Consider the following 26,035-nt stretch of genomic DNA (forward strand, 5'->3'; position numbering starts at 1 on the left):
CTTAATATTGTGCTGGCGTCATTAGCCCATAAACCATTGGAACCAATGTCCTTATTACACATCAAACTGGTGGTGCGCACCTCAGTAAGGCGAGTGAGTGAGACACAGGCCGTGACTGCTTCAGAACCCTATACAATCCTTTACAGGGATAAGCTTACACTTTACAAGCGTCCAAAGTTATTACTGATGGCCGTTTCTACATTCCATATCAATCAGGAAATTGTGCTTCCAACTTTTTTGCTTAAACCATAATCTGATGTAGACAAAACAGTACATTGTCTTGATTTTAGGAGGACACTGAAATTCTGTCTAGGGAGAACTGAAGACTTTAGAAAGTCTGATGCACTTTTAGTCACACTTAGGGGGTCCTCCCCAGGTTATCAAGCACCCAACGCATACATTAACATGAGATGGTTGCTAGAATTGTAGAAGCATGCACATCTCGGAATAAAGCTCCTATTGTACAGATCCATGCACACACTGTAAGAGCAAAGACGACTGTGGTGGCTTTTCAAAGAGACGTTGCCTGGGGCATGATCATCAAAGTGGCTACGTTGACCTCACTCTCACCGTTTTGCAAACATTACAGTCTTGATATCAATTCCAGGGCAGATGCTTCCTTTGGGCAAGCAGTCTTGAAGGAACCTGTTTGTATCGAGAGTCAAAAACTTCTAGTGTACAAAGACTCAAACATGGAGCACTTGAAACCGGACTCAGTCTGGTCAGTCTATCCCACATGTTTAAGAAACCTCTGGGCATAATGAAATAACGAAGAATGCTCTTGAGGCAAAAGTCATTTGAGTCTCCAACAAGTCTTCCATACCAGGTATGGAACATCAATAACCCCATATTGTACTTAAGACTAGACCAGGAATATAACAATCATATGACACATACTGCTACAGTCTTCTTGGTTTCTGCTTTATGCCCTCTACATTGGGCACAGGAATTGTTGAAGCCCTTTCCTACATTTTAACATAAATATTTGCGCGCCCAATGACCAAAACCCTATCTGATCTTTCTAGTTCATCATCCACAGAGGCACAGGATAAATTTATTATTGTTGAAATGTCCCGCATCCAACTATGAAACTGAAAACAAGGGCTGCACGAATCCCACCTCCCTGACAACTACTACCAGCACTGGACCACTACCATTTTTCCAGTGCTCAGGCCAAACCCATACTGTGTTCTTCTAGACCATCAACTACACAAACAGTACCCCTGAAGAGCCCACTGACGTACCCTCCCTCGGACTAACATATTCTCCTTTTCAATCTCTTGCTATCATACGAGGTGCCACAGAGCCACTGAGAACTCACGCTGCCAGGCCTGCCACATTTTTACTCCCATCACATGCCATCCATGAACAGTGGCTCTCACGGTATCTCAGCGCTGACTGCAAATCAGTTTTGGATTCTCTTCTCCGGACATACAGATAATGAAGTGTCACCAGACTTGCGTACTTCCTGCCTGCATCCACCAATGCATCAGGTTTGGCACCTGTCTCCCCCCTCCATCCACTAATTCACCCCTCATTTCCAGGACCAGGCGTCATGTAGATTTCAAAATGGTTTGAGGTGCCATTCAAGACCACTCCACCTAATTTCATTTTACAATGCCTAGGGCTATCTATTCTTCCAACTCCTTGTCTTATCCAACTTTACAGTGTCTGCTAGGTCTTCACCTCTGTGTTCGAACCTAAACTGTGATCTCACCCTTGTCAGCACCATAAACATTTGAAGTCTGTTGCATGTACTGCCGTACAGATTATTAGAGAGACTAACATTGTGCAAAGACCCTCCACCCATTGGGAATGAATAACGCCATTCCTCCCCTACTCTTTATTTTAAAAAAAAGTCAAACTAGAAAAGCGAGCACGTGAGTATATTTTTGTTACAAATTGACCTGTGATGCCCAGTGGTGATGTCTTGCCTGACATTCTGCAACGTATGTCATTGTGAGCGAGGTTTGTTTGATGCGGTTGAGGTGATGTTTAATGAGATGCTACACCTATGGTTGATTGACAGGGAAATAAAGGGACCACAGGATTTTTAGGCTGGCACCATGACATTTGACAGCTACTTTCTTTTGCATGTTGTTAGGTCTTGATACATTACCTCATCTCCATATACGGAATCCTTTTCAAATAGCCATTTCGAGGGGCCATAAATACTCAGCAAAGCAATCAGTTTCTGCAAAACATCAATCTCTGTGATATCATAATTATAAACATCTCAGTCTGCACATGTGTGTATTGCTCTTACATAAAGTGCGACATCATGTACATTTAACATATGTATTTAACAAAACATAAAATTGGAAATAGGTTTCCAAAGTAAACTGTGTTGCAAATACGTTTCTAATTCATGTCGGACAGGCCTTGCTTTTTCTTAAAATACTCACACTTGCTTGTGGTTAGGTTGTAACCTATGAGAGAGAGCGAGAGAGGGAATGAATAAGGATGCAATCTCCATTCCACTGGTGGTGATCGCAGCAGGCCTACTGGGTCTTTCAAACTGATAAAACATGTATGCCGTTAAGTTGTGTTTCTGGGGTCTCCTCTCGTTATCCCACTCTACACGTGCCAAATAATGCAGCAACCAAAGGGAAAATGTAGTTCTATACTTGACCAGTAACTTGGCATAGCACGCACATGTCTAGCAACTGCAACCCACTCTGCTCCTGATACGCCACTAACCAACCAAACAATGTTTTAGAAGGCAAAGCACCAAGAGGAGATGCAAAGGACAGAAGTTGCGCTTCACAAGACCCCAAAACATGGCCCGTAAATACACATCTTGACCCTCACTCCCACCCTCAGTCACCCAAATGCAATATTTTGCCTTGATCTAGTGCGCTGTGATATGTTTTGCCAAGCACGATTTGGCATGTTGTTATATTTGCGACACCATGTGATGTCTGCTTCTTTTGTGGTCGTTCTGTGATTCATAAATTATCCCACCTATGCCATATCTCATTCCCTAACCAGCCCCCACATCCTTTTGCAACACCTCTTTACCCAAAGCCTGCCTCATGTCACTCCAGCAAGCATTGAAATACAGGAAGTCCCCATGCACTACCCCATCTTCTTCTCCTTGACCTTCCCACTACATACTAACAACACACCAAAGCCTACCCATGCTTAAGACCAAGCATGCTGGTATGTCGTCTCTGGATGATTTCTAACATCAAGCTACCTGAATTTCCAGGAACATAACCCTGCAATACACATTGCCACACTGTAGACGTTTACCCATAGTACAAAGTGTTTCTCCAGTATGTCCCAAATTACCGCTTTAGCATTACATATCACCACACATTTCTCAACACATAGATGCTCAACCTCAGAAGAGAACATTTTATCAGTCTGCCTTGTATCGCCACTGTAGCAAGAGCAACCTTGCTTTCCTCCCCTATTTTCCGACTTATCACTCAAACCCACACTTCTCCTACAAGATCCAGTGCACTGAGAAGACATGCACTTTTTATAAGTTGCAATAATTTTTGACCAACAATATTACATTATTTTACTTAAAAATTGTTATTCAGTTTAAAATAAAATGTAGTTGCATTCATCAAATTCTTTATTTCCAATAGGTGCAAGACATATGCTTCAGCCATGATTGCCGTTGGGTCGTGGTTAGCACTCTGCGTGGCACCTCCCATGTTTTCCCCATCAATCCTTATGGCGGCCACCCTTGCGTGCGCACACACATGTCCCCTCGGGTGGTTAACCGAATGAGCCGTTTCCAGAAGAGCGCAGGCCTGGAGGAGATTGAGCAAGAGTTGACTTCAAAGCAAGGTGGCCGCTGCAGCCCAGTGCCAGGACTTTCCAGCAGCCCTTCCGGCTCACCACTCCACAGTAAGTTATCATTGGCGAATGTGCTCACCTGTAGCTCCTCTTTTGTTTCTGCTGTATTGGTCGTAACATGTCAGACACAAAACAAGTGTTTGGATTTTTAAATAACAGGCAACCTGTTCTGAGCATAATGTTCCAACAAGGTCATCTCTGCAAAATGGCCACTAGATGGTAATTATGCATTTCTCCTGTGGAGAGAAAACATACACTTCAGAACAAGTCATAGTTATTGCTCAATGTGAGTATAATGAATTTAGAGATTTTATATATTGCTAGTCACAGTTTTTCAAAATGTAGACAAGTAAAATCTACTCACACAAACAATAATATGCAAGCATGCTTATTCATGTTAAAAAAAGCAAAAACCATAGAGTTTAGCGAGCTCTATAAAACACAAAAACTGCCTACTCCACATTGGATTCACTGATAAAGCAGTTGTTTCATGTTTGTCGAGAGAAGCCTTCCTTTTCTTGGGTTCGTTGTTTTCTCACCAAGAGGCCAACAGGTGTTGACACATTAGGGCTTACAACAGTCATTCGAAAACACCCTTCTTCAGCATTGCAAGCTGTAATGCTTGTGGTATCTTGTTGAACTCAGTCAGAGGGCATGTTTTACATCACTATTCTTATTAGTTATTTACAAAATAGTTATTTTCCTACTCAAATACTTTCTGAAATTTTCTACATGGACAATAGTTTTTGTTCAAATTCAATTTGTGTTTATTTGGAAAAACAACCTTAAACTTCATCTATCCATTTTGTATAAAAAGTGAATATAATTTTAAATGAACTAAAATACCTTTAAATACAATTGTACATGAAGTCTTAATAACACAAAAGAGGCCCTCCCCAGTCTATTCTACAAAGATGGGGTGGATGCTGGGTTCAGGCAAACCGAGGGGGACAGCATACTGCTCTCTACGCACCCGCAGCCGCTGTCATCAGTAATCGCTTCAGCATCCATTTATGCCAGGCCCCAGGTTTCATCATCCAGTACCGCCACGACATCCCTCCTCAACAAGTGAAGAAAAGACCCTCGAATCATACGTCAGGAAGGCCTACTCAAATGCCGGGCCACACCTCAGGCAGGCTAACACAGACACTAACCTAACTTCGGCTAATCAACGCCTGTGGAAGGAGATCGCAGATTTTCTGCCTGACATTACTAAGGAAAAGCATGCCTCTTGCAAAGCGGCCGTAGCTGAGGCCAAACTCATGGCTCAAGGCATCATGTAGGCTTTGGTGGGCCACATCAACATGGCTAACAGGGCAATCTGTCTGGCAACAGACATGAGGCATGCAGCCTAGCTGAAAGCTACCAGGTTCAACCCGGATGTGCAGGTTAGAATCTTGGACCTTCCATTTGAGGGGGGTGATCTCTTCCACTCCTCCACTGATGAGGAGCTCGATAAGAAGAAGAGCAGCTCTCAGACTGCGACATCTCTGGCCATCCTTACCAAACCAGCTCCTAAACCGTTCTCACAGACACAGTCCTGCTCAGACAAGGGCCGTTGATTTTTGTGGCTTTCACAAGGTTCCAGAACCGCAAACCCAGACAGCCGGCCAGGTCTCCCAGTCAGCACCGGAGAAAACACCTCAAGGCATCTCCTACGGGGTACTTCCAGTCCTCATCAGCCTCTGACCAGAAGAAACAGTGGGGTCCACAGCACCCCAGTTGGGGGCAGGCTGGCCCTGCACAGTCAGGAGTGGTGGGAAAAGTTGGTGGAGATTCGCTCCCTTGTAGAGAGCGAAATGGTAGAGAAGCCCCCCCCAAATCCCCAGCAGTGGCAGGGCTTTTGCTCCTGCATCTTTGCTATCCATAAGAAGAACCAGGCGTCCCTGAGAGTGGTGTTGGATTGGTCTTCCCTGGATCTTGACCTACCCTTGCAGATGTTCAAGATGGTGACGCCAGCGCTCATTGTCGAGGCACTGTGTGGGGGGGGGGACTGGATTTGTTCCCTGGATCTGAAGGACGCATATCTCCATGTTCCCATTGTGCAGCCTCACTGGGCCTTCCTCAGGTTCGGTGTCATGGGCTGCATTTTCAGTACAAGGTTCTACTTTTTGGGCTAAACTCAGCTCAGAGAGTCTTCACGAGGCACATGAATGCAGTGGCGGCTCTCCTCAGGTCAGATGGGCTGCACGTCTACCCATATCTCAATGACTGGCTAGTCAGGGATACTTCTCCAGAGCAGGTTCAGCGGACAGGCTCATCTCTACCCTATTCGACCAGGGTTTCTCGATCAACTTCCAAAAGTCTTGCTCCGTCCTACACAGACGCTAGTGCTTCTGGGTCTGTTGTGGGACACGCTGCAGCAGAGGGTTTTCCCCAAGGGGGACAAGGCACCAGCGATTCGATCGGCAGTCTCCCATTTCCACAGCAGGTCAATGAGCATAGCATGGTATTATCAACACCTTCTGGGCGTACTGGCAGCGTGTCTCCTGGCAGTCACATACACCAGGCTCCGTATGAGGAAGCTCCATTTGTATTTTGCTGATTCTTGGGATCAGGAATCGGGACATCAGCGGGCCCCGGTCTCCATGCTGATGGACACCTGGACCACGACCGCAGATGGTGGCAACAGGAAGAGAACATTCTGGTGGGCAGACCCTTCCGTACACCCCCTGTAGAGTACACCATTACCATGGATTCCTCACTCCATCGGTGGGGAGCCACCCTGGGGGCACACTCGCTTCACGGCCCCGGGACACTGACCAACTGGCAGAATCACATGAACTGGCTGGAGTTTATGGCTATAAAGTTGCCACTCAGGTCCTTCAGCCAACCTTCAAGGGCAGGTCAGTGTGCATCCAGACAGACAACACGACCTGCATGTTCTATATCAACAAACAGAGGGGCACCAGATACCTGAAACAGTGCGCGTTGACTCTGGAAATCTGGGAATGGACTATCAGCCAAGAGGGGTGGCGTTCGGCAGTCCACCTTCCGGGAGAGTCCATACTAGAAGCAGACAGGCTCAGTCTCCTGGCTGCCAACAATTACTAGTGGCAGCTGGACAGGAGAATTCTCCAGCAGGTGTTCAGCAGATGGGGGCACCCAACAACGACCTGTTTGCAACAGTACAAAATCAGACGTGTCAGCAATTCCCGTTCCGGGGAGGAATGGGTTGCACGTCTCTAGGGGACACTCTGCAGATACCCTGGGACTGATATGGGCATATGCATTCCCACCTACACTGCTCATGCACAAGGTAGTGAACAAAATCAGTAACTCCACGAATCTCAGGATTATACTTGAGGCGCCTCACTGGCCGGCGCGGCCCTGGTTCTCGGACCTGCAGCAGATGTCACTTCAGCTGGAAATTCTACTCTCCCCCCCCCACCCCTCCCCCTACCCCTCCAGAAGGGTACTCAAGTAGCACAGCACGGAGGTGCAGTGCTACACCCCTCTCCAGACAGGATAGACTTAGCGGACTGGTTCCTGAGCAGCTAACGCTCCAGCACCTTCAGCTGTCCAGTAACAACCTGGAGATCATTCAAAATGCCAGGAGTCTGGCAACACGCAAGCAATACAAAAGTAAATGGACAAGATTCATTTGGATATGGACATGCATGCTCAACCAAGTCTTAACATTCTCGGCCTATCTTGCCAGGTCTAGCATCCAGGCTGATACCTGTAGAACGTACCTGGCTGCTATTGGAGCATATAAGAACTCTGACTCTCTTATCCTGTCTTCGGCCAATCCTGTAGTAAAACGTCTGACAGGGTTGACCAGGCTTTACCCCCCGGTCAAGCGCCTGCATCCCGTTTGGGACCTGAATGTAGTCCTAAGCGCTATAGCACATAAACCATTTGAACCCATGGCCACAGCAGCCATTAAGTTGGACACTCTAAAGACAGCCATTCTGGTTGGGCTTACATCAGCTCGCAGAGTAAGCAAGGTCCAGGCGTTAGTCACCTCAGAGCCATACACTAGATTTCACAAAGAAAAAGGTTGTGCTCCGCACGCACCTCAAGTTCATTCCAAAGGTCGTTTCATCCTTCCATATCAACGAGAAGATTGTGCTCCCCACATTCTTCCTGGACATGGCGGAGAAAGTGATATCTGGGTCACACTACAACACCATTCTGTTCGTGGTGGGTGATTTTAATTTTAAAATGGGGGTAGGTTTGGCAGAAGACCTCCATGATTCCACCGAAGATGAGGTGTGGGGGATTTCGCCCCCCCAGGATGTTGGACCCATGTACATGTTATGTTGATTTATACCGTGCACCGCTACCACCCCAGGGCAGTTTCCATATGTGCCAGAGGATTACAGCTAGGATCTTGGCCCATAGAGTGCATCCTCAGAGTTTTTAATGATCATGTGTGTTCGGATCTTCGACAATCGACTATTCTCTCCTGGAGGTTAAGCATTGGCAACTGCTTCATGAGTTTGACGTTCTCGCAAAGCCCCATAGTGACCCTTTCCCTATTTGTCTGAAATGTTCTTGGCGGTGTGATTCCACTATGTCCATAAAATTCAATCACATTGAGGGTGTTTTGACTGCTCCACATCAGAAATATAAGGTCAAATGAGAGAAAATTGACCCTGACACTTTTTACCAAAGTCTGGGTCACCTGTGCTCCGAGTGGATGCTAACCATGTTGATGTCAGACTCCATCCCCTCTGAGTTAGTAGTAAACCTCCTTGAGATTATGGCTACAGTGTCAAATTCATTACAGAGGGAATTCAGGGATAAGAGGCTGGTACAAAAAAGTTGGTTCAATGAACTTTGTAGAGCTTCTAAGCGAGCTCTTTTATCTATTTTGCAATCTTGAGAACGATTAAAAGGTGCAGTGATGAAAGCTCGAGTGCAGAATCGGACAGCACTTGAGTTTAGGAAAAGTGAACTACATGAGGCCTGGGACTTCTTGCTGAGGCAATTGGTCCTAGGACATTTTGGGACTTTGTAGCTCAGGGCCCGAAATAGAAGATCACAAGAAAGGGTAATAAGTCCTATGTAGAGGCTATGGCCTGGGTTGAGCACTTCTCTTCTCTGTATTATGGCCCATCAGAGTCTGGGGAAACTCATACCTGGGGAACTTTCCTTTGCTTTTCCTGGAAGGAGGTGTTGACAGCTATCTACAACCAATCCCACAATCGGGCACCTGGTCCTGATGCCATTCCCGCAGACTTCTTTCAAGCCTGTAAAGAGCTTTGGGCAGTTTTGTTCACCCATAGTTTCAATGCAGTTTTGGCAACTGTGAATCTGCCGCCTTTTTGGAAACGAGCCATAAATGTTCCCATCTTTAAAAAGGCAATCAGGCATCCCCAATGGCTAACAGACCGATATCCCAGTTGGACCCATCCTTTAAGATCTTTGGGCGAGTCCTGCTATGCCATTTGGAGCAGTGGATCTCTTCAAATAACATCCTGTCAAACATCCAGCTGGGATTAAGGCAAGGAGTGGGCATTGCGTGAATCTATATAGGTTAATGGCCAAGTCTGTCTTTGTGATAGGGGTGACAGTCTGTCTGGCCTTCATGGATCTGAGCACCGCCTTTGACAAGGTCAATCTGTGGGAGGTGCTCAGGTCCATGAACTGTCCTATGGAGATCATGGACATTTTCAGACGTAATAGAGCATGTGTCCGCTATGGTGACCGGGGTCAGTGCACTTCCTTCTTTGAAGTAAATCTGAGGGTGCTCCAGGGTTGTGTACTGGCCCCTGTTCTGTTCATGTTGTACATCAAGAAACTGCACCATGACCTTGGTGGTAATGGGTGAAAACTTCCTGACGGTGGGAAATAGGGCATTGCCTTTATTGGCTTATTTCGATGATGCTGTCTTGGTGGCTCACACCCCGAACACACTTCAGAGGTTGATCCTGGAATACACTGTATTTATGAACTCTCTTGATCTAATGATCAATACGGCCAAATCTGCAGTCATGACTTGTGGCCGAGGGAGGAAGCCTATAAAAATGCACCCCTGCATTGTCTGTTCTCCAGACTGCTTTGACAGGCCTCTCTCCCACTATACAGGTGTCTCAAACCTAGCAGGGCCGCCGTGCCCAAATTTGCATTGTCACTAAGGGAGACGAGAGACTAAAGAGAGCCACTGTTAGAACCCAGCTATATAACTATACAACCCTTAACTCCACCCTTACACCCCGACCAAGACAAACTAGACTAAAACAACTCGGAATCGTACAATGCCGCGCAAACGACCCACCCAGAGGGAAAGAAGAGAAGAAAGAACAAACACCCCGAAACTTCAACTAAGAACCGCAACAACAGAACACACCCCCACAGACAGGTTCAAAGATCGGACCAACACTGAAAGAAGAGACAAATCCCTTTACCTAACTCCATACCTCACTGAGACCTACTCACCAGATCGAACCAACGCGACGCCAAAACCAACTACACTGAACAACCTACCAACATCACGAAGAAGGACAAACCCCACCAGATACAACAAGCACACAACTGAAGCAATAACACCATACATCACCAAAGCAAGAAGAACCCCCAACCCACAACCATGTCCCCTGGAAGACGAACCAGATGAAAACAAAAACCCTAGGCTAAACCTAGAAGTACTACTCGAGAACGCCGACAACCTGAAATCTGCTCATGAACAAGATCAGAAAACGACCCTAACAAAAAAAGGCAAACCAAGCTACACCTCTAAAACTCCACTGCAATCTAATAAATGCAAGATCCATGTCAAAACACTCTACAGAGATCTTCGACCTACTCGACGACAACAGCATCGACATCCTCTTCATCACAGAAACTTGGCTGGACGACAACTACAAAATCACACTCCAAAGCTGCCTTCCAGCAAACTTTAAATGCCTTCAAATAAACAGGAAAAACAAAAAAGGAGGAGGCATCGCAATAGCATTTAAAGAGCAGCTGAAAATAAGAACAGACGAACCACTCAACATCCCCAACTGCGAGTCCATGGTCATACACCTAACAACTAGCCCAAAAACCAACATCACATTCATCCTGGTGTACAGACCCCCAACTTATGATGCATCCTTCGTCGACAACTTCATAGAAGACATAACCAACATAGCCATCAACCACTAATCATACTGGGGGATTTCAACATCTGGTTCGAAGACAGTCATGCCAACTCCCAAAACTCACTGATTGAACAACTCGCCACCATGAAACTACGACAACTAGTAAAAGGGGCAACTCACTCGGCAGGACACACCTTGGACGCAATATTCGCAGAGGAAAAACTCATCACTATGGCACCGCCGATACAAATACTGTGGAGTGACCATCTCATCATCCCATTCGTAATCACTTTGCCTACTCAAGTCTACATCCAACCTCCCAAACTCACAGCCACCACAAAAAGAAACTGGAAAGACGTCAAAAAAGGCAACCTATTCGAACAACTGGAGTTAACCAAGCCCTCAACAACAGAACTAGACCTAGCTGACCTAGACGGGAAAGCGGAGATACTACACAAATGGATTGCAGATACAATCGACAAGATCGCCCCAGAAAAACCATTCACACCATCAAAAAAAAGACCAATGGCAAAATGGTTTACCCCACTACTAAGCACCATGAAAAAAGAAAACAAAAAGATGGAAATGGAATGGAGGAAAGATTACAATCCAGACAAAAAAACAATGTTCCAGAAGAACATTCGCGCATACAAGAAGGAAATTCAAAAGGCAAAGAGAAGGCATTATGATGACAGAATCACAAATGCCACCAACACACAAAAAGAAATGTTCCGTATCATTAAAGAAATGAGAAACCCACCAGGCTGTGACAACACCCCAACCCCCTCGGAGAAACTATGCAACAACCTTGCAGACCACTTCAAAAAGAAAACCAATGACATCCGACAAACCATCCAACAGCGACCAACCAGCAGCGACTTACAACCAAACGAACCTAAATCAGAACCGCAGCACAAACTCAATAACTACCCTCAAATATCAGCAGAGGCATTCGCAATGCTGATAAAACACAGCAAGAAAGCGGGCTCACCGATGGATCCCTGCCCCCCGGACATCTACAAATCAATCCTCAGACAAGGAACACCAGCAGAATACTTCAGAAACCTTCTAAATCTATCACTGGCAACAGGAACAGTACCAAGGATCTTCAAATCGGCTTACATCAAACCACTTCTGAAAAACACAAGCGGGGACGTAGATGACCTCTCCAACTACAGACCAATCTCCAACATCCCCTACCCGGCCAAACTCCTCGAAACCTACGTATACAAACTAACCCAAGAATACGTTGAAGAACACCACCTGCTAGACCAAGCTCAAGTCGGCTTCAGACCCACATGAGGTACAGAAACAGCACTACTATCCATCTGGGATGACCTAAAAACAAACGCAGACTCCAACACAACATCTGCCCTTATCCTGCTCGACCTCTCTGCAGCCTTCGACACAGTTAGCCATGACACCCTAACCAAAAGACTAGAAGACATAGGCATAACAGACACAGCGCTACGCTGGACTAAATCATTCCTAGCAGACAGAACTGAAACCGTCTGGATCAAACCCTTCAAATCCACCCCACGAGTCAACGACTGTGGAGTACCACAAGGATCCTCACTATCTCCACTGTACTTCAACATCTACCAAACCCCAGTAATCAGAATCTTCAAGAAACACAACATCAAATGCTACAACTATGCAGACGACACTCAAATCATCTACAAGATCGAAGACACCCAAGCCGATCATTCAAACTTAACCGACTATCTAAAAGAAGTCTTCAACTGGATGAATGCCAACAACCTGAAAATCAACCCAGGAAAAACCGAAATCATGATCATATCCAAAGACCAAGAGAAGGAAACCGCCATCCCGTGGCCAACGGAAATGGGATCTACACCCATCACCATCTAAGGTAGTAAAAAATCTGGGAGTCCAGATGGACAACACCCTAACCTTAGAACCGCAAATAAACGCAACAGTCAAGAAATGCTTCTTCCTCCTCCCCACGGCAAGAAAAATACTACCTTTCCTCTCCTTCGCACACAAAACACTCACCATCATCGGCCTCATCATGTCAAGTATCGACTATGCAAACAGCCTCTACCTCGGTATACCGGAATACCTACTGAAGAAGCTACAACGGATCCAAAACACTGCAGCCAGACTACTCCTCAAACTATCCAGAAGAGACGACATCACCCCGTCCCTAAAAACACTACACTGGCTCCCAGTAAAACAGCGTATCATCTTCAAAACAATGTGAATAAAGCACAGGGCAATCGGCGGACAAGGAGCAGAATTCCTACAAAAAAAAATAACAATCTACAAGCCAACGAGACCGCTCAGGTCAACCAACGAAATCCGACTGGAACAAAAACCTTACATCAAGAAGAAACTCAGAGGCACCGCTTTCTACCACTTAGCCGCGAAAACCTGGAACAACATCCCAAAAGTAATAAGGAACACCAAAGATCACCTTAAATTCAGAAAATTACTAAAAACCTGCCTCTTCAACACCGGAGACTAAAACCGAAACAACAATAAGACAAACGACTCATCAAAAAAGGACATTGACAAACCCCTAGAACCGACGGAAGTACCCTGGGCACCAGTAGGGCTGACGCTGGACACAGGGGTCCACCCGCGAGACCCAGAGAAACGGATACAACTACTCCAGCCAACCCTTACCATCCCCCACCGCCCGTACAGCCACAACTAGGTTCCACGAGGCTGTGGAACGGACAAGATACCACCATTCACCACACAACCGGGTGTATGGACACTAGCAGCGGCGCTAGTCATGTGGAGGGGGTGAGGAGCATGCAAGGTTATTAAGGGAGCGGGCGGAGGGGACAGCTAGATCCTCAAACGGCCTCGAATGAAAAAACGGGCACGTACCTCCTGAGGCTCAGGGTGTACAAGCATCCCGTCGGGTAAGATTACACGAGCCCAACCGGTTCAGTCCAGGACAGAGATGACTAACGAATACCATTAACAATTTCCTTCTCTGCATACACCTCTCAAACTCCAAACCAAACACAACCACAAACCTCTAGCGCAACAAACCGCACAAACTTCACAACACTGCAACAACAAAACAAAAACACACATAGACTCGCACATCAGCACACGACGACTACCGGCCGCATACACCCCAGGCCCAGCCGACGGAACCACCGGGCTGAGGCTGCCAACAGCACATCACTGCAATCTTGCACTTTTCCAGCCTCCACCCACTAACCCACCCTCCCCCCCTCTTTCAGAGCCGCCAGAGCGCCAGGGGACCACTCTGGTGGTGATAGTGCGCGGTACAAATGACCATTAACATTAACATTGTAGAGTATTGGTGTGGTTATCGATAGGGTGAACTAATTAGACTACTTGGGTATTTGGTTCTCACGCTTTGTCACAGGAAAAGCCCATGTAGGCAAACAAGAGATCTGCATGTGCCAGTCATTGGGAGTGGTTCCTCGTTTCAAAGCCATGTGCACTGGCCAGCCTGTGCACGTGATTCTGAAGGTATATAAGGCTCAAACGAAGGCTGCTACCAATTATGGTGCATGCTTATGGAGGTTTGAGGGGGCTATTGCCCTGCAAATGAGGGAGAATATGTTTGAGAGAGCTGCTGGAATTACCCACCTCAGCCCTGACTCATTCCATTCATGCTGAACTAGGTCTTGGGTTTCTGGAGGATAACTGGCTTTTGGCTCCTATTTTTTATCTGGCTAACGGTATGGTCTAATCCAAAGGCAGCCCTGATGCAGCACATTTATAGGGCCATTATTGGGGCGGAAGGCTGGAAAAGGCTCCCTTGGCTCAAGTACATCAATGGTTTCTTGATCTAGTCAAACGTTCCCTCACTGTTTCTGCCAAATGAGCTGTTAAGCACTGAACAGGCATCGAGTTTGAAAAAAGCTTTCATGTACAACATTAAGGAACATCGTGAAGCCGAGGCACTGCTAATTCCTGCATTAGGAGGCTGGCCATGATTGGCTAAGTGGATATCATGCAGCCATACCTCATCATTAGTCCTCATTTACAAGATTGTTGGGCTCTAACTAGGGCCTGTTTCAACTTGCTGCTGCTGAGAGCAGTTACTCCAAGTTGGAAGGGCTATCCAGATTCTTCTAGTTGCTGTTTTATGGGTACCAACTGAAGGATATTCTATACTTTGTAATGTTTTGCCCTCTTTATTCGCTTATCAGGCAACATGCAATCTTGCCAGTCTTATGACAGATTCATTTTGTGCAATGCAGGCCCGCACTATTCTTCCTTTGAAAGGCAGACACCCCTTATGTGGCATGGGCGCTACTTTCGTTCTTAAAGGGAGCTTTGAACCTAAGGAAATGTCACACAGTTCCCATTTCAGAGGCTTAAACAGCAAAGTCTTAGGTTTTCTTGTGTATGTTTTTTTAGATGTGATATTTACTATGACTTTTCGTTACAGATCGTTCTCCTCTTTTGTATGACCTGTTGGTTAATGAATGAGAAAATAGCTGTTTTATGATACATATCTAAGGACTTTGGACTCTGCATTTTAATGTAGGAGTTATGGTCTATGCAATTGCCATCGAGCATTGTTTGCACATATTGCTGCTGGTTTGGCCTTCTCTTTGAATGTATTTTTATTTTTAAATAATGTTTATTGTTTTAAGCATAAAATAAAACAAAAGAAGCAATAAAATGAATTACAGCATCACAAACATAAATAAAATATATACAAAAGTTCATCAAGGCTAGCATATTTATAAGAGAGAGAACAGGCTAGCAACGAAAGAAGAGAGGAGGCAGTAGAAAAGGGAGAGAAGAAGAGAGAAAAAAAAGAAAACAACAAAGGCGCAGTCAAACATATAGGTCATTAAACACATCTAAATGTCATATCTGCGATGCTGCTCCTTCGCATGAAAGATCATTTTCTCTCCTGGAAAAGAGTGACAAACTCAGTAGTCAATCCTCCGCACAGGGATTACTGTCACTATTCCCGAATTTCAAGACCTGTTTCTTAACAAACAAGAGAGCGCTTTAAGCCCAAAACAGTTTATCTATTGACAACCCAGTATTAGAAGGAAATAAACCCAGCACACCATTCAGCGAGACCCGAGGGAGAGATAAACCCAAAACTAGGTCCATATGCTGGGAAAGCCCATCCCAAAACAATTAAATTTTCCTGCATGACCAAAACATATGCAAGGTGGTGACCACTTCACTACTACAGTTCCAGCAAGCATGATCGCAACACAACTTGCACTATCACATTTTGTAAGGAGACCAATATATATAATGAATAATCAAGTTGTTACTTATCACATACATTCAAATGAACCTTAAACCTAACCGGACCTGTACACATATACGGTTCCACTCCATATATGTCAATGTATGCCCTAAATCCGAGTCCCAATTCCCTTTATCTCATTGTGAAGCCAAAGTAAACTCAGAGGGCATAATACGTTTATATAAGGTGAAAGCCAAGAGAGGCATGCTCTTAGACAAGTGTAAAACCGTCAGCGTGTATGCATGGTTGCATTCAGAGGAGAGAATATTTCAACCAAAAGGTCCCTTAACGCACAATAGCGACGAAATTCCCCTAACCAGATTTTGTACTTAAAATGCAAAAACTCAAAGTCAAGCATATTCTGACGAACATGGACCTGTCCGTTTCTCCAAACGCCAGTCGTCTACCATGAAACCCACGATAGAGTGCAGTTATCCAGTTTGTGATGGGTCAGAGAAGAGAAGCAGACACAAAGGGTTATCATTCTCAACATTAGTCATTTTATTAATAGAAAGGGTTGGGATAAAGGCCTAACTTTCCATATCCTTACACGCGTGTCCCTTCCTATAAAACGAAAAGCACGATTACCCGTTCAAACTCAATCTGACCCCCGCACTAATGCATATAAACAAAATGTGTAAGGTAATTCTTTCAAGGTTTAACTACTCAACAGAAAAGCGCAATACTTCAAACATATAACTTCAACAAAACACTTCTTTTATCCAAGGGTTGACTCCTTCCCCTGGATTATTCCAAGGAAACGGTTCTCAGTATTCTGTCTCAGAAGCTAGTCTCTTAAAGGCCTTACCAATATCTTTTTCCCGTCTCCCAATACTCTCCTCAAGATGATTAAACAAATGTTCTTTCCATGAGACTGATAAGCAAAAGGAAAACTATTCTTTCCACAGTGTTGGTTTGAATAAGGTAAAGGAAAGTCTTTTCAGGATTGTAAAACATATGTATTTTTTAGACGTTTCTGGTTGACAAACATGTTCAAAGGAAACAAGAACTTGAGATAAGCAAATCTCTTCTCAACATACCAATTCAAAATGAGATTCCCGGTGCACTCTCCTGCCAGGAAACTCAACAACTGTAACCTCTTGATATCCTGGTTTACTCTCCTGCCAGGAACATCAACCTTTTGGCCCACTGAGATCCCCTTGTGTACTCTCCTGCCAGGTATTCTTGGCCAAAAAGGTTTCAGTGCCCACCATCGTTAACAGGCCTTTCTGCACATTCACTGTTGTGAGAAACCTGAAGGTGTCTCACTCGCTAGTCCCTGGGGATCTGTCATCTAGGTGGCCAGGACAAGCCATCGCTATTGTATCCAGTTCCTGGGGGTGGACCAGTGCCGGAGGATCACCTTGGTGAGGGGTCTTTGGGGAGTGTAAGTGGGACACTGAACAGTGAGACACGGTACCCCATTCCTTATGATACCTTTTCCCCATCCTACCCCATATGATATCTCGAAACTCAACCCCCGCCACCCTTTCTTGACACTGTCACTTTCTCACAGACCGATTACCATGAAAGACTACCGACTAACACCAGAGCCGTATACCTGACATGTCCCAACACAAGTGTCAGGCAGAGTCAGGCAATTGCTGATAATTACACACACCTGACTTCCCTTCCCTTTCCCCATAGGGATAAAAGGCAGAGAACGGAAGCACACTGTAAGCAAGGCAAAATACATGAGGAAGCAGCTATTCCAGGACGGAAGTTCAAACTGAGGAGTAAGGCGGCGAGACCCCAAAGGACGACGAAGAGGGAATTGCCCCTTTTAACCCAGACCCAAGGAGCCCCCAAGAAGGGAAAAGGAAGACCGGGAATTGCAGCTGGCAAATAGTGCAAATGATGTCAGCGGTACATAGGACCCTCCCGCACTGATAGCGAGAGCGTGGAAAAGCGGTTGCCATCATAGTACTGTCCTTGACTCCAGAGGCAGGAGAGGCCAACAGAGTTTGGCACAGCCAGTGTGTCGGAAAGAGCTGATAATAGATCGGACTGTGTTGGGCTCAAGGCTGTGAAGAGAAACATTGTATGAAGAAAGATGACTAAAGCAAAAAGGTCATTTGTAAGCAAAACAGGTATCAGTTAGTGGTCTGGCATCACTTGGGCGCTCACTCGAAGGACTCTGACTGATGCCCCATTCCTGAACAAGGAGAATGTGTTGAACTGAGAAATCAAAGTGGTCCTGCATCGGGTTATGTTGAATCCTGTGCACAGTCGAAAGTCTTTGGTTGTTGTAGAAACTACAAGTAGCAAGAGGCTTTAGGGGAGGCTGGCGTAACGTGTCAAAGTGGTCATACGAGGGTCAAGCAAAACCCCTTGTGTAGTTGAAAGTCTTTGGCACGTTGTGGAGGCAAAGGTGAACTGTGTATTGTGGCAAATATGTACCCAGCTCAGGGATGCCTGTGAACTATGGTGAGCCGTGATATATCCATGAACATTGTTACGACAAGTGTGAATCCGACTGAGGGATGTCCACAGTGAGTGGTTGGTCTGAGCCCGACTGAGGGGAATCCAAGGGTGAAATGTAATCACCCGACATGAAGACAAGCAGAAGGAACATTTGTTTTGTTATTAATGGCATATCAGGCCCTCTGAAACAAGAGACTTTGCAGGAAAGAGACATGGACACAGAAGGTCCTGATATTGAGAAAAGAAACTGTAACTTTGTGCCGGAGAAGCCCAGGAGTGTGCTGTGCTCAAGGGTCCTGCCTTGTCCCGTGCTAAAAAAACGTGGAACCTGGCCATAACATCCCGACTTATTATTTTTTTAACACTTCTTTCTTTTCTTGTGAATACTATCCCACACTATTTTGTAGCATAGCGTTAAGGATTAGCAATAGGTTTTTTAGTATAGGCCTGTTTTATTTGATTAGACTCCACTAGGACTTTATTATTATTATTTGATGGTTGTAGCTTGCTCCCATCTTTGAATTAGGTTTAGATTAGGCATTTATCTCACCCATTATTACAGTTTAATAAACACCCTTGAACTGTGATCACTTGTGTCTGTCTTACTTTGATACCATGTCTTCCTTACACTGTCCCCTTACGTATCACGCAACAGTGTTTTGTAAGCTCTTGATATCCTGGTTTACTCTCCTGCCATGAAAATCCCCCTTTTGGCCCACTAAGATCCCCTGGTGAACTCTCCTGCCAGGTATCTTTGTCCAAAAAGGTTTCACTGCCTGATATCCTTATCAAGCTTCTCTACACATTCACTTTCTCCTTAACTCTTACTTGCATCAATGTTGCCCAAACCCGTCATTCAACATCTGAGGGTTTCCTTTTTAACAATCTCTCTTGACTCTTGGCAATGCTTGTTCCAAGTATCTCCCAACTGGCTTCTTTAAGTCATCAGAATTACACCATAGTTGCCCCTTTCGTTCTTTTCACCCAACTGACATCTCATGTCAGAGAAATTGCACCACATTCGCCTCTTTCATTCAGTTCAACTAGGTTGATACTCAAAATTACTTTTCATACACTTATGAGCACTTTGGCATGGCCCCGACCCCCTTCATTATGGGGCTAACTCACCTCTTTGTGCTGCGGTTGAGTGTCACTCATGAGGGGCTGGCTCCTCTTCAGTGTTAGAGTTCTGCTGGGTCTCTGTGTCAGCTCTTCCAGCCATCGCTGCCAAGGCCGGTGCTGCTCTTCAGGTCAGCGTCTCCACACACGGCTCAGCTAATTCTTCTTGACCAAAGCTTCTCCCTGAATGCTCCGAACGCTGCCAGCTTCCTTCTGGTGTGCTTCTATTCCCACAGTTCATTGTGGGATTTCTTCTGTCTCCACCTATGCTTCCTGGTCCGCGCACTCTGCCTTCTCTATCCATTCACGTTCACATTCTTGTCTCCATCTTGTTTTCGGCCTCTCCAGCTGTAGATGGTTTGGACATTTAAAAGTCCAACGCAGCCGATTTAACTTATTGACAACTAGACCCCACATTGTTTTGAATGTCACATTTCTCGAGGATTTCTGGTACTTTGAGTCCAAAGAGGCTTTAATGGATTTTACATCACATATTTGTACAGTTGCACCAACATTGTTTAAATAACCCTTGGTGGTCTCCTTCACAGGTTGCTGGCATTTGCTTAACCACCAGAAAATATACTGAATCCGGACTGTGGCTATGTTTGACAAAGTGCCTTTCCAATGGCTGTCATTACTTTCTGACACATTTGTTGGTTGTGTATTCTAGAGCTCTTGTGTGCGTCATCTCAGTCATGCAGCAACCCACAAGGGCACTTTATAAGGTAAAGTACAAACTTGCTATTGCAAGTCGCGTAATGTTGAAACTTGGTCACCTCCCTGTTTGTTAGATGATTAGTTTCACTGCCTCTGACACTTGCATTATTGTAAGCATGATAAGCCAAGGGAAAGGTCCCTTGTTCTGTGTTACCATAATGATCTGTTGTTTCTCCGTTGTGACAAAGACCCCTGCCTTAGATTGGGGACTGATAGCGTGGTCTTCAAAGGGGCTGCTGCCTCCCAGATTTTGTTGATGCTAGACAGGTGCTGGTATACAGGGATCCCCAGACTGCCCCAACTGGGTCCCTACACTAAGGCAGGGGGCAGTCACACGAGCACTTACAACCCCATAGACCTTCATGCCCCACCATGGGGAAAACAGGGAGTCAAAGCCCCTTGAAGATAAACCGTATCATAAGGTTGACTCAGACAGAGGCACTTAAGCTACCTACCGAGACCCAAATACTTAGCACCCTGAAGAGGTATGCCGGCCAGTCAGCTTGCACAGAACACAGGCTTAATCTATTCTTTAAAGCCCACTTTCTGAGCAAATGGAACATTGCTTACACCCACCCTGAATCCCCCGCCTGCCCGGCCTCCTCCTGCCCCACCGTGTACTGCCTTTGTCCCTGCCTGCACACACTGTGGATAAGGTTGAAACGGTCTAATTGGAGCCCTGGCTTCCCTTTCCAAGGTGGCCATGTTTCTTTTTCATGCCTGCTAAATCCAGAGGATGTGCCCTTATCCTCACCTGTGTTTTCGCCACAGACACTGGCTTTTCGTACCTCTGGGCTTTAATACCAAAAGGGATGGTTAAATGCCCTTGCTGCACTCTGACATATCAACTTATTCTGCAGGTTGTTAGCACCTGATACAGTCTTCAGAGCAAAACATTATTGTTTAAATCCAGGTGCATATGTCCAGTAACAGGTTTGATCAGAATCCATGGTACATGCCCAACCTTAACAGCTCTTACCTGCCATGCCGTGTAGGACAGGTGGGGCGCAGGGGCAATCATGGCAATCTGTAGAAGAAGTGCAGGCAGCTGGGCCTGTTGACTTCCCTGCCTGTAAATGGGCTGCAGACCATTAGTTGCTTGATCATGTAATCTGTGCATCCACCCAAAATGTGGTGTGGACACCCCTAAAATGAGGCACATGTAAAGAATGATGTATGCTAAACCTCCTCACAGGCGGTCTTCCAGCCAGCTGTAGGTGACCTCTTTGGAAACAAGTGGGCAATTGAGGCAACACAATACCAGAGTAGCAATGCAAGTTTCCCTAAGAGTACAATATCTGCTGCTGTCCCGGGCATCACACTGATACACCGCCCCCGAGGAAGAGCTAGCTTACTGGGATTTATCCGTCTTCCAGGTTACAACGCAAGCTGTTGCTGTTCTGTTTAAGCCTGGGTATCCCGGTATCAGGCATGTCTTTCAGCCTAAAAACGGTATCCTGATCAAATATTTGCCACCCTTGTATACTGGGCGCGATGATATCATGTCTGCAATGTAGATACATAATTTGCTCTATGTATATGGTAATCGCTGCTAATCGCAGTAACTACCCTTGTTAAAATTGAAATAGTTGCATTAAACAGATTACTTAGTAGATGTTGATGATCATTGGATCCACTTACTGAGGGTGCAGACCAATGGAGGCAGCTACAGTTACAACCCTTTGCCACCATCCATGCTTCCCCAAGCGATTGGCTTCTTTCTTGAACTGCTGTCTTTATGTTTACTCTGTACCACCGTCCTCCCTTTGATGGTGCCAAGTGCAGCTGCTCTCATATAATGAGACGTGCAGGCTCACAGGTTCATAGGCAACTTAGCAGCTGCCAAGCTGCGTGAAAGCATTACCTTTAGTGCAGAACGAGCTGCTAGATAAGGGGGGACCTGACAAGTTAGTAAACAACTCTCCTTTTTAACATCAATTACCGGAAAAAGCATACAAATACAATTCGAGTGGCGAAACACCCTGAAAGCTAAGAGACACAGACCTGATGGCACTGCCATAGCTTATTTTGCTTAGTTTTGTGGTATGTCAGTTTGCAGAGTACATCTCTGCATCTGAAATAACAATGGTGTTATGCTGACAAACAACCTGTTTTATTCTGGGCTCTGCTAAACAATTACTTATTTTACCCATCTGACGTAAGTCTTTTATCAGGGTGGTGAATCCTCTCTGTGCCAGCAATGGGCTTCAAAGTTCACTGATGTTTCCTTGCAATGCCAGAATTAAAGGGAATTGTTGAGCAGCAGGTTGGTAAACAGACATTTCCTCCACACCCCTTGGGTCAGCACAGATACTGTTTTGTTTCCAGTCTTTGAATCCATTCAAGATGTAAGTACTCGGTTCTAAAACTTTTCTGCTTGCTCGTAGCTGCCGCTATTTTATGCATTCACTACTTCAAACCAACTATAACAGCCTACAGCTACATGGATCACCAGTGCCACCTGGCAGCTTATTAGGTTGGGTGGTGGTCTCTAAGTGTAAATGAAGTTGTTGGGTACAGGACTAACTTGCTGCAACTCTCTAAATTTGACACATTTGCCAGAGCATCGTATAGTTTTGACGAGTGACAAAGTTTATTGTAGAGTTGTGGAATTTCTAGTTAGGTTTATTTTATTTGGCGGTTTTGCAGCTCACTTGGGACAAGCATGAGGCCGCTTCAGACGGCAAAGGCAAAATGTGGGAGGACAATATAAAAAGACATTGTAAAATTGAACACCTCGGATGCTTTACGCAGCCTTGAAAAGATCCAGCTTTAAAGATTTGCAGAACTTCAATTTGCCTTGAAGCAGATATAGAGAAGGTTGGGACTATGGAGGGATGAACCTTTGTTATGAAGGCTTCTACCACCAGAACATGTGAATCTTGACTTCCATCAGACCAGTAAGCTTTGCAAAGCTGATCTAAGGCATCTGGTTGGCTTGTAGCTGGGAAACACACTAGCAGCCATTTATCATGTATCACTCGGTGCATGAGGCTTAGATCCTTAAAGTCAATAGAGTAGTTCAATGAGAAGAAAAACAAAAGAGACTCTTGGTGCGCTCCAATTTACTTATTTCTTGTTTGACATTAGTTGGCAATTAAACAAAAAATAACTTTTTTTCTTTTTTTCCCAATTAGTTGTGGCACATATGTCTAAACAGTTTTTGATTGTACTCTGTTCTGTATTAGTGTTCAAAAAGATACTGATTTCACTTGACTCTGTATTATTTTCATACAGAATGCTTACATTGTTGTACTTCACAAAGTTATTTGTTTGCAATCTTGGGTTTCCTTTGAATTGTCAACATACAAAGTATTTTCTGTTGTTCAACATCTGTCAAAGTGGCTTTGCCAACTTCTGCCAATATGCGAAGTAATTCTCTCTTACTTTATTCCCTCTCGTTTTTTGATTAATTTTCTAATTGCTCAAAAGCTTTTTTTTAGAGATTTGATGCTACTGTTTCTGTTATTTGTATGTTCAACATCTTAGATTAGTTCACCTGCCACCAGTGAGGGGAATTCGTTGTTGTGGAGATGTGATTAGATCAAAGAATTTGCCATCAACCACTTTGGTGGTATTTCAAAAGACACATTTCATGATAACCCAAAGGCACTAGCCTTGCTCTTTAAGTATGGTGAAATATTTGTAGTACATCTCCAAAAATATTTGTTGGGTGAGTTCACAAAGTAATCAAATAACAATCTCAGATAGCAATTTACTCAACACATACTGAATCATACACATCCTTCTTCCGGAGTGAGGATTTCTAAATGATCAAAAGAAAATTGAAAGCAAATGACAACGTACATTTTACAGAATTACATAAACATCCATCAAATTCAGAGCAAAACACATCCAGAAGCCATTTGCCCCTATGTATGCTTAACATCATTGGTATCGTTTTGTCATTTTTATGTATGCTTCTAATGGATGCATTCCTCTAATAACCTAATTTTTTGAAATGCCCTTTGTTTTCATTCTGGTCTGAAAATGTTTCAACAGGCACAAGGTGGCGCAAAGCAGGTGTGAGGTCGGCTTCATTCGCCAGCATGGGGTATTGAACGGATTCCCATGCTCATGAATCGTCCCCGTCGTCAGGCTGGGAATCCTTGGTACATTTAAAGCAGTTTAGCTTTAAGCTAAAAACTGCTTGTCTCCTCTATAGCCCTTCAGTGTCACTTTGGTACATACTGCCCCAGCCAATGACACTCTTCCTCCTAAGCTCCACCCCTGGCGGCCATATCCATATTTTTACCACACGTTTATCGTGTTGGGAGTCCTCGCGTTTTGCGCCTCGAAATCTGTTCATTTGTTTACTCTTTTTTTCCTATTTTTGCAAGAATTCATCTTTGCTTCATCGTCTACCGTTATTTTGTGACTATTGGCAATGGGTACTCCGCTGCCAGAGGAGATCCACAGTCCATCATCGGATCTCCATCCCATGGCGCCACAAGCCCAGGCTTTGGCCTTCACTGCTAAACCTTGACTATGGCACATGCCACAAAGAAAAGCCTCTTTAGGTCTACGTCCTGAAGAATATCTTTATTGAGGATCGGCACCTCAAGTGCATTTACTGTTTTCACCCAAACCACGATACGGACGGATGTCCGATATGCCAGTCCTTCATGAAGACCGAGAAGGACCGCCATCAGAGGTTGGTAGCTTAGATCAAGGAAGGGAAGGCCTCTGACACGGCCTTCGGGCATAGCCATGCCTCTTCCAGGGCCAGCAGGTCCAAAGAGTGTGCTCCCTCCAGTGAAAAGAGGTTTAGGTCCTTGGCGAAGATTCAAAAGAAGGTTAAACCCCATGCTCCATTGCATTCCTCATCGACAGTCACCATGGCTATGGGACCCAGTTCGGAGAGAGGCAGACACTGGCTCTGTTGACGGTGAGCCTACCAGCTGGTGGCCTTCCTCCAATTGCGAGAAAGTCACTGGCATCAGCATCCAAGCACAGATCCTCATTAAAGACCAAGTCATTGAACAACCTGTCATCAGTTCCACCATCATTGACACAAGCCTCGTCGACGACCTCATCCACCAAGACTATCACCCTGTCAACGAGTACATCGTCCAAGACTCGGTCTACAATGTCAGCTCTAACTTCAACGGCTGCAACACAAAGGGATTCGTCCAAGACCGTCACTTTTACCACAACTACCATTACCATGCCCAGGGTTTCTCTGCCACCTAAACACCCGTCAGCGGTTCCAACACTGGTACTCTCCATGGCGAATCCTCTTCCTGCTCCACAGGCTCCAGTCGTCGCAACGTTCCCTAAGGGCTCTGATTTAGTAATAGAAACACCTCCAAAGCTGTACCACTTGTCACTCTGGAACCTCTGGGATCCCAGAGAAAGCCCCTGGTAAGCTACAACAGCTCAGAGACAGACCGTTCAGAGGATTTTTACTCCAATCAGGAAGGGGAACAAGGGGAACTTGACCCCTTTCTGCCTATGCCTCACCAGGGGTCATCGGCCCGCAGGCTTTACCAGCCCTTTAGCCCTCCAAGTGGCCCAGGGCAAGATCCTGCACCTATTGTGCCAGCTCCAAGGTACTTGTCTCTGGACATCTTGCACACCTTACATACAGTGGTGGCTGAAATACAGCAGTGATTGCCCACTGCTACCGCTCCAGTTCCTTCAATGAGCACTCTAAGACCTTCTTGGGCTCAGCTGATGCCTGGTTACACCTCAG

General features: G+C 45.3%; 1 protein-coding gene across 4 annotated transcripts in view; it reads left to right on the plus strand.

The window, feature by feature from the left end:
- The window catches only part of BCAS3 (BCAS3 microtubule associated cell migration factor), a 3,943,855-nt gene that overhangs the window by 2,891,206 nt on the left and 1,026,614 nt on the right, over positions 1–26,035 (plus strand). For all 4 annotated transcript variants that reach the window (XM_069615076.1, XM_069615077.1, XM_069615079.1 and 1 more), the window contains one exon: positions 3,600–3,864. In XM_069615076.1, coding sequence (XP_069471177.1) covers positions 3,600–3,864 — 265 coding nt within the window. The remainder of the gene's footprint in view (positions 1–3,599; positions 3,865–26,035) is intronic.

Source organism: Ambystoma mexicanum, chromosome 9 (genome assembly GCF_040938575.1).
Source record: "Ambystoma mexicanum isolate Mex_15411 chromosome 9, UKY_AmexF1_1, whole genome shotgun sequence".
Classification (NCBI taxonomy): Eukaryota; Metazoa; Chordata; class Amphibia; order Caudata; family Ambystomatidae; genus Ambystoma; species Ambystoma mexicanum.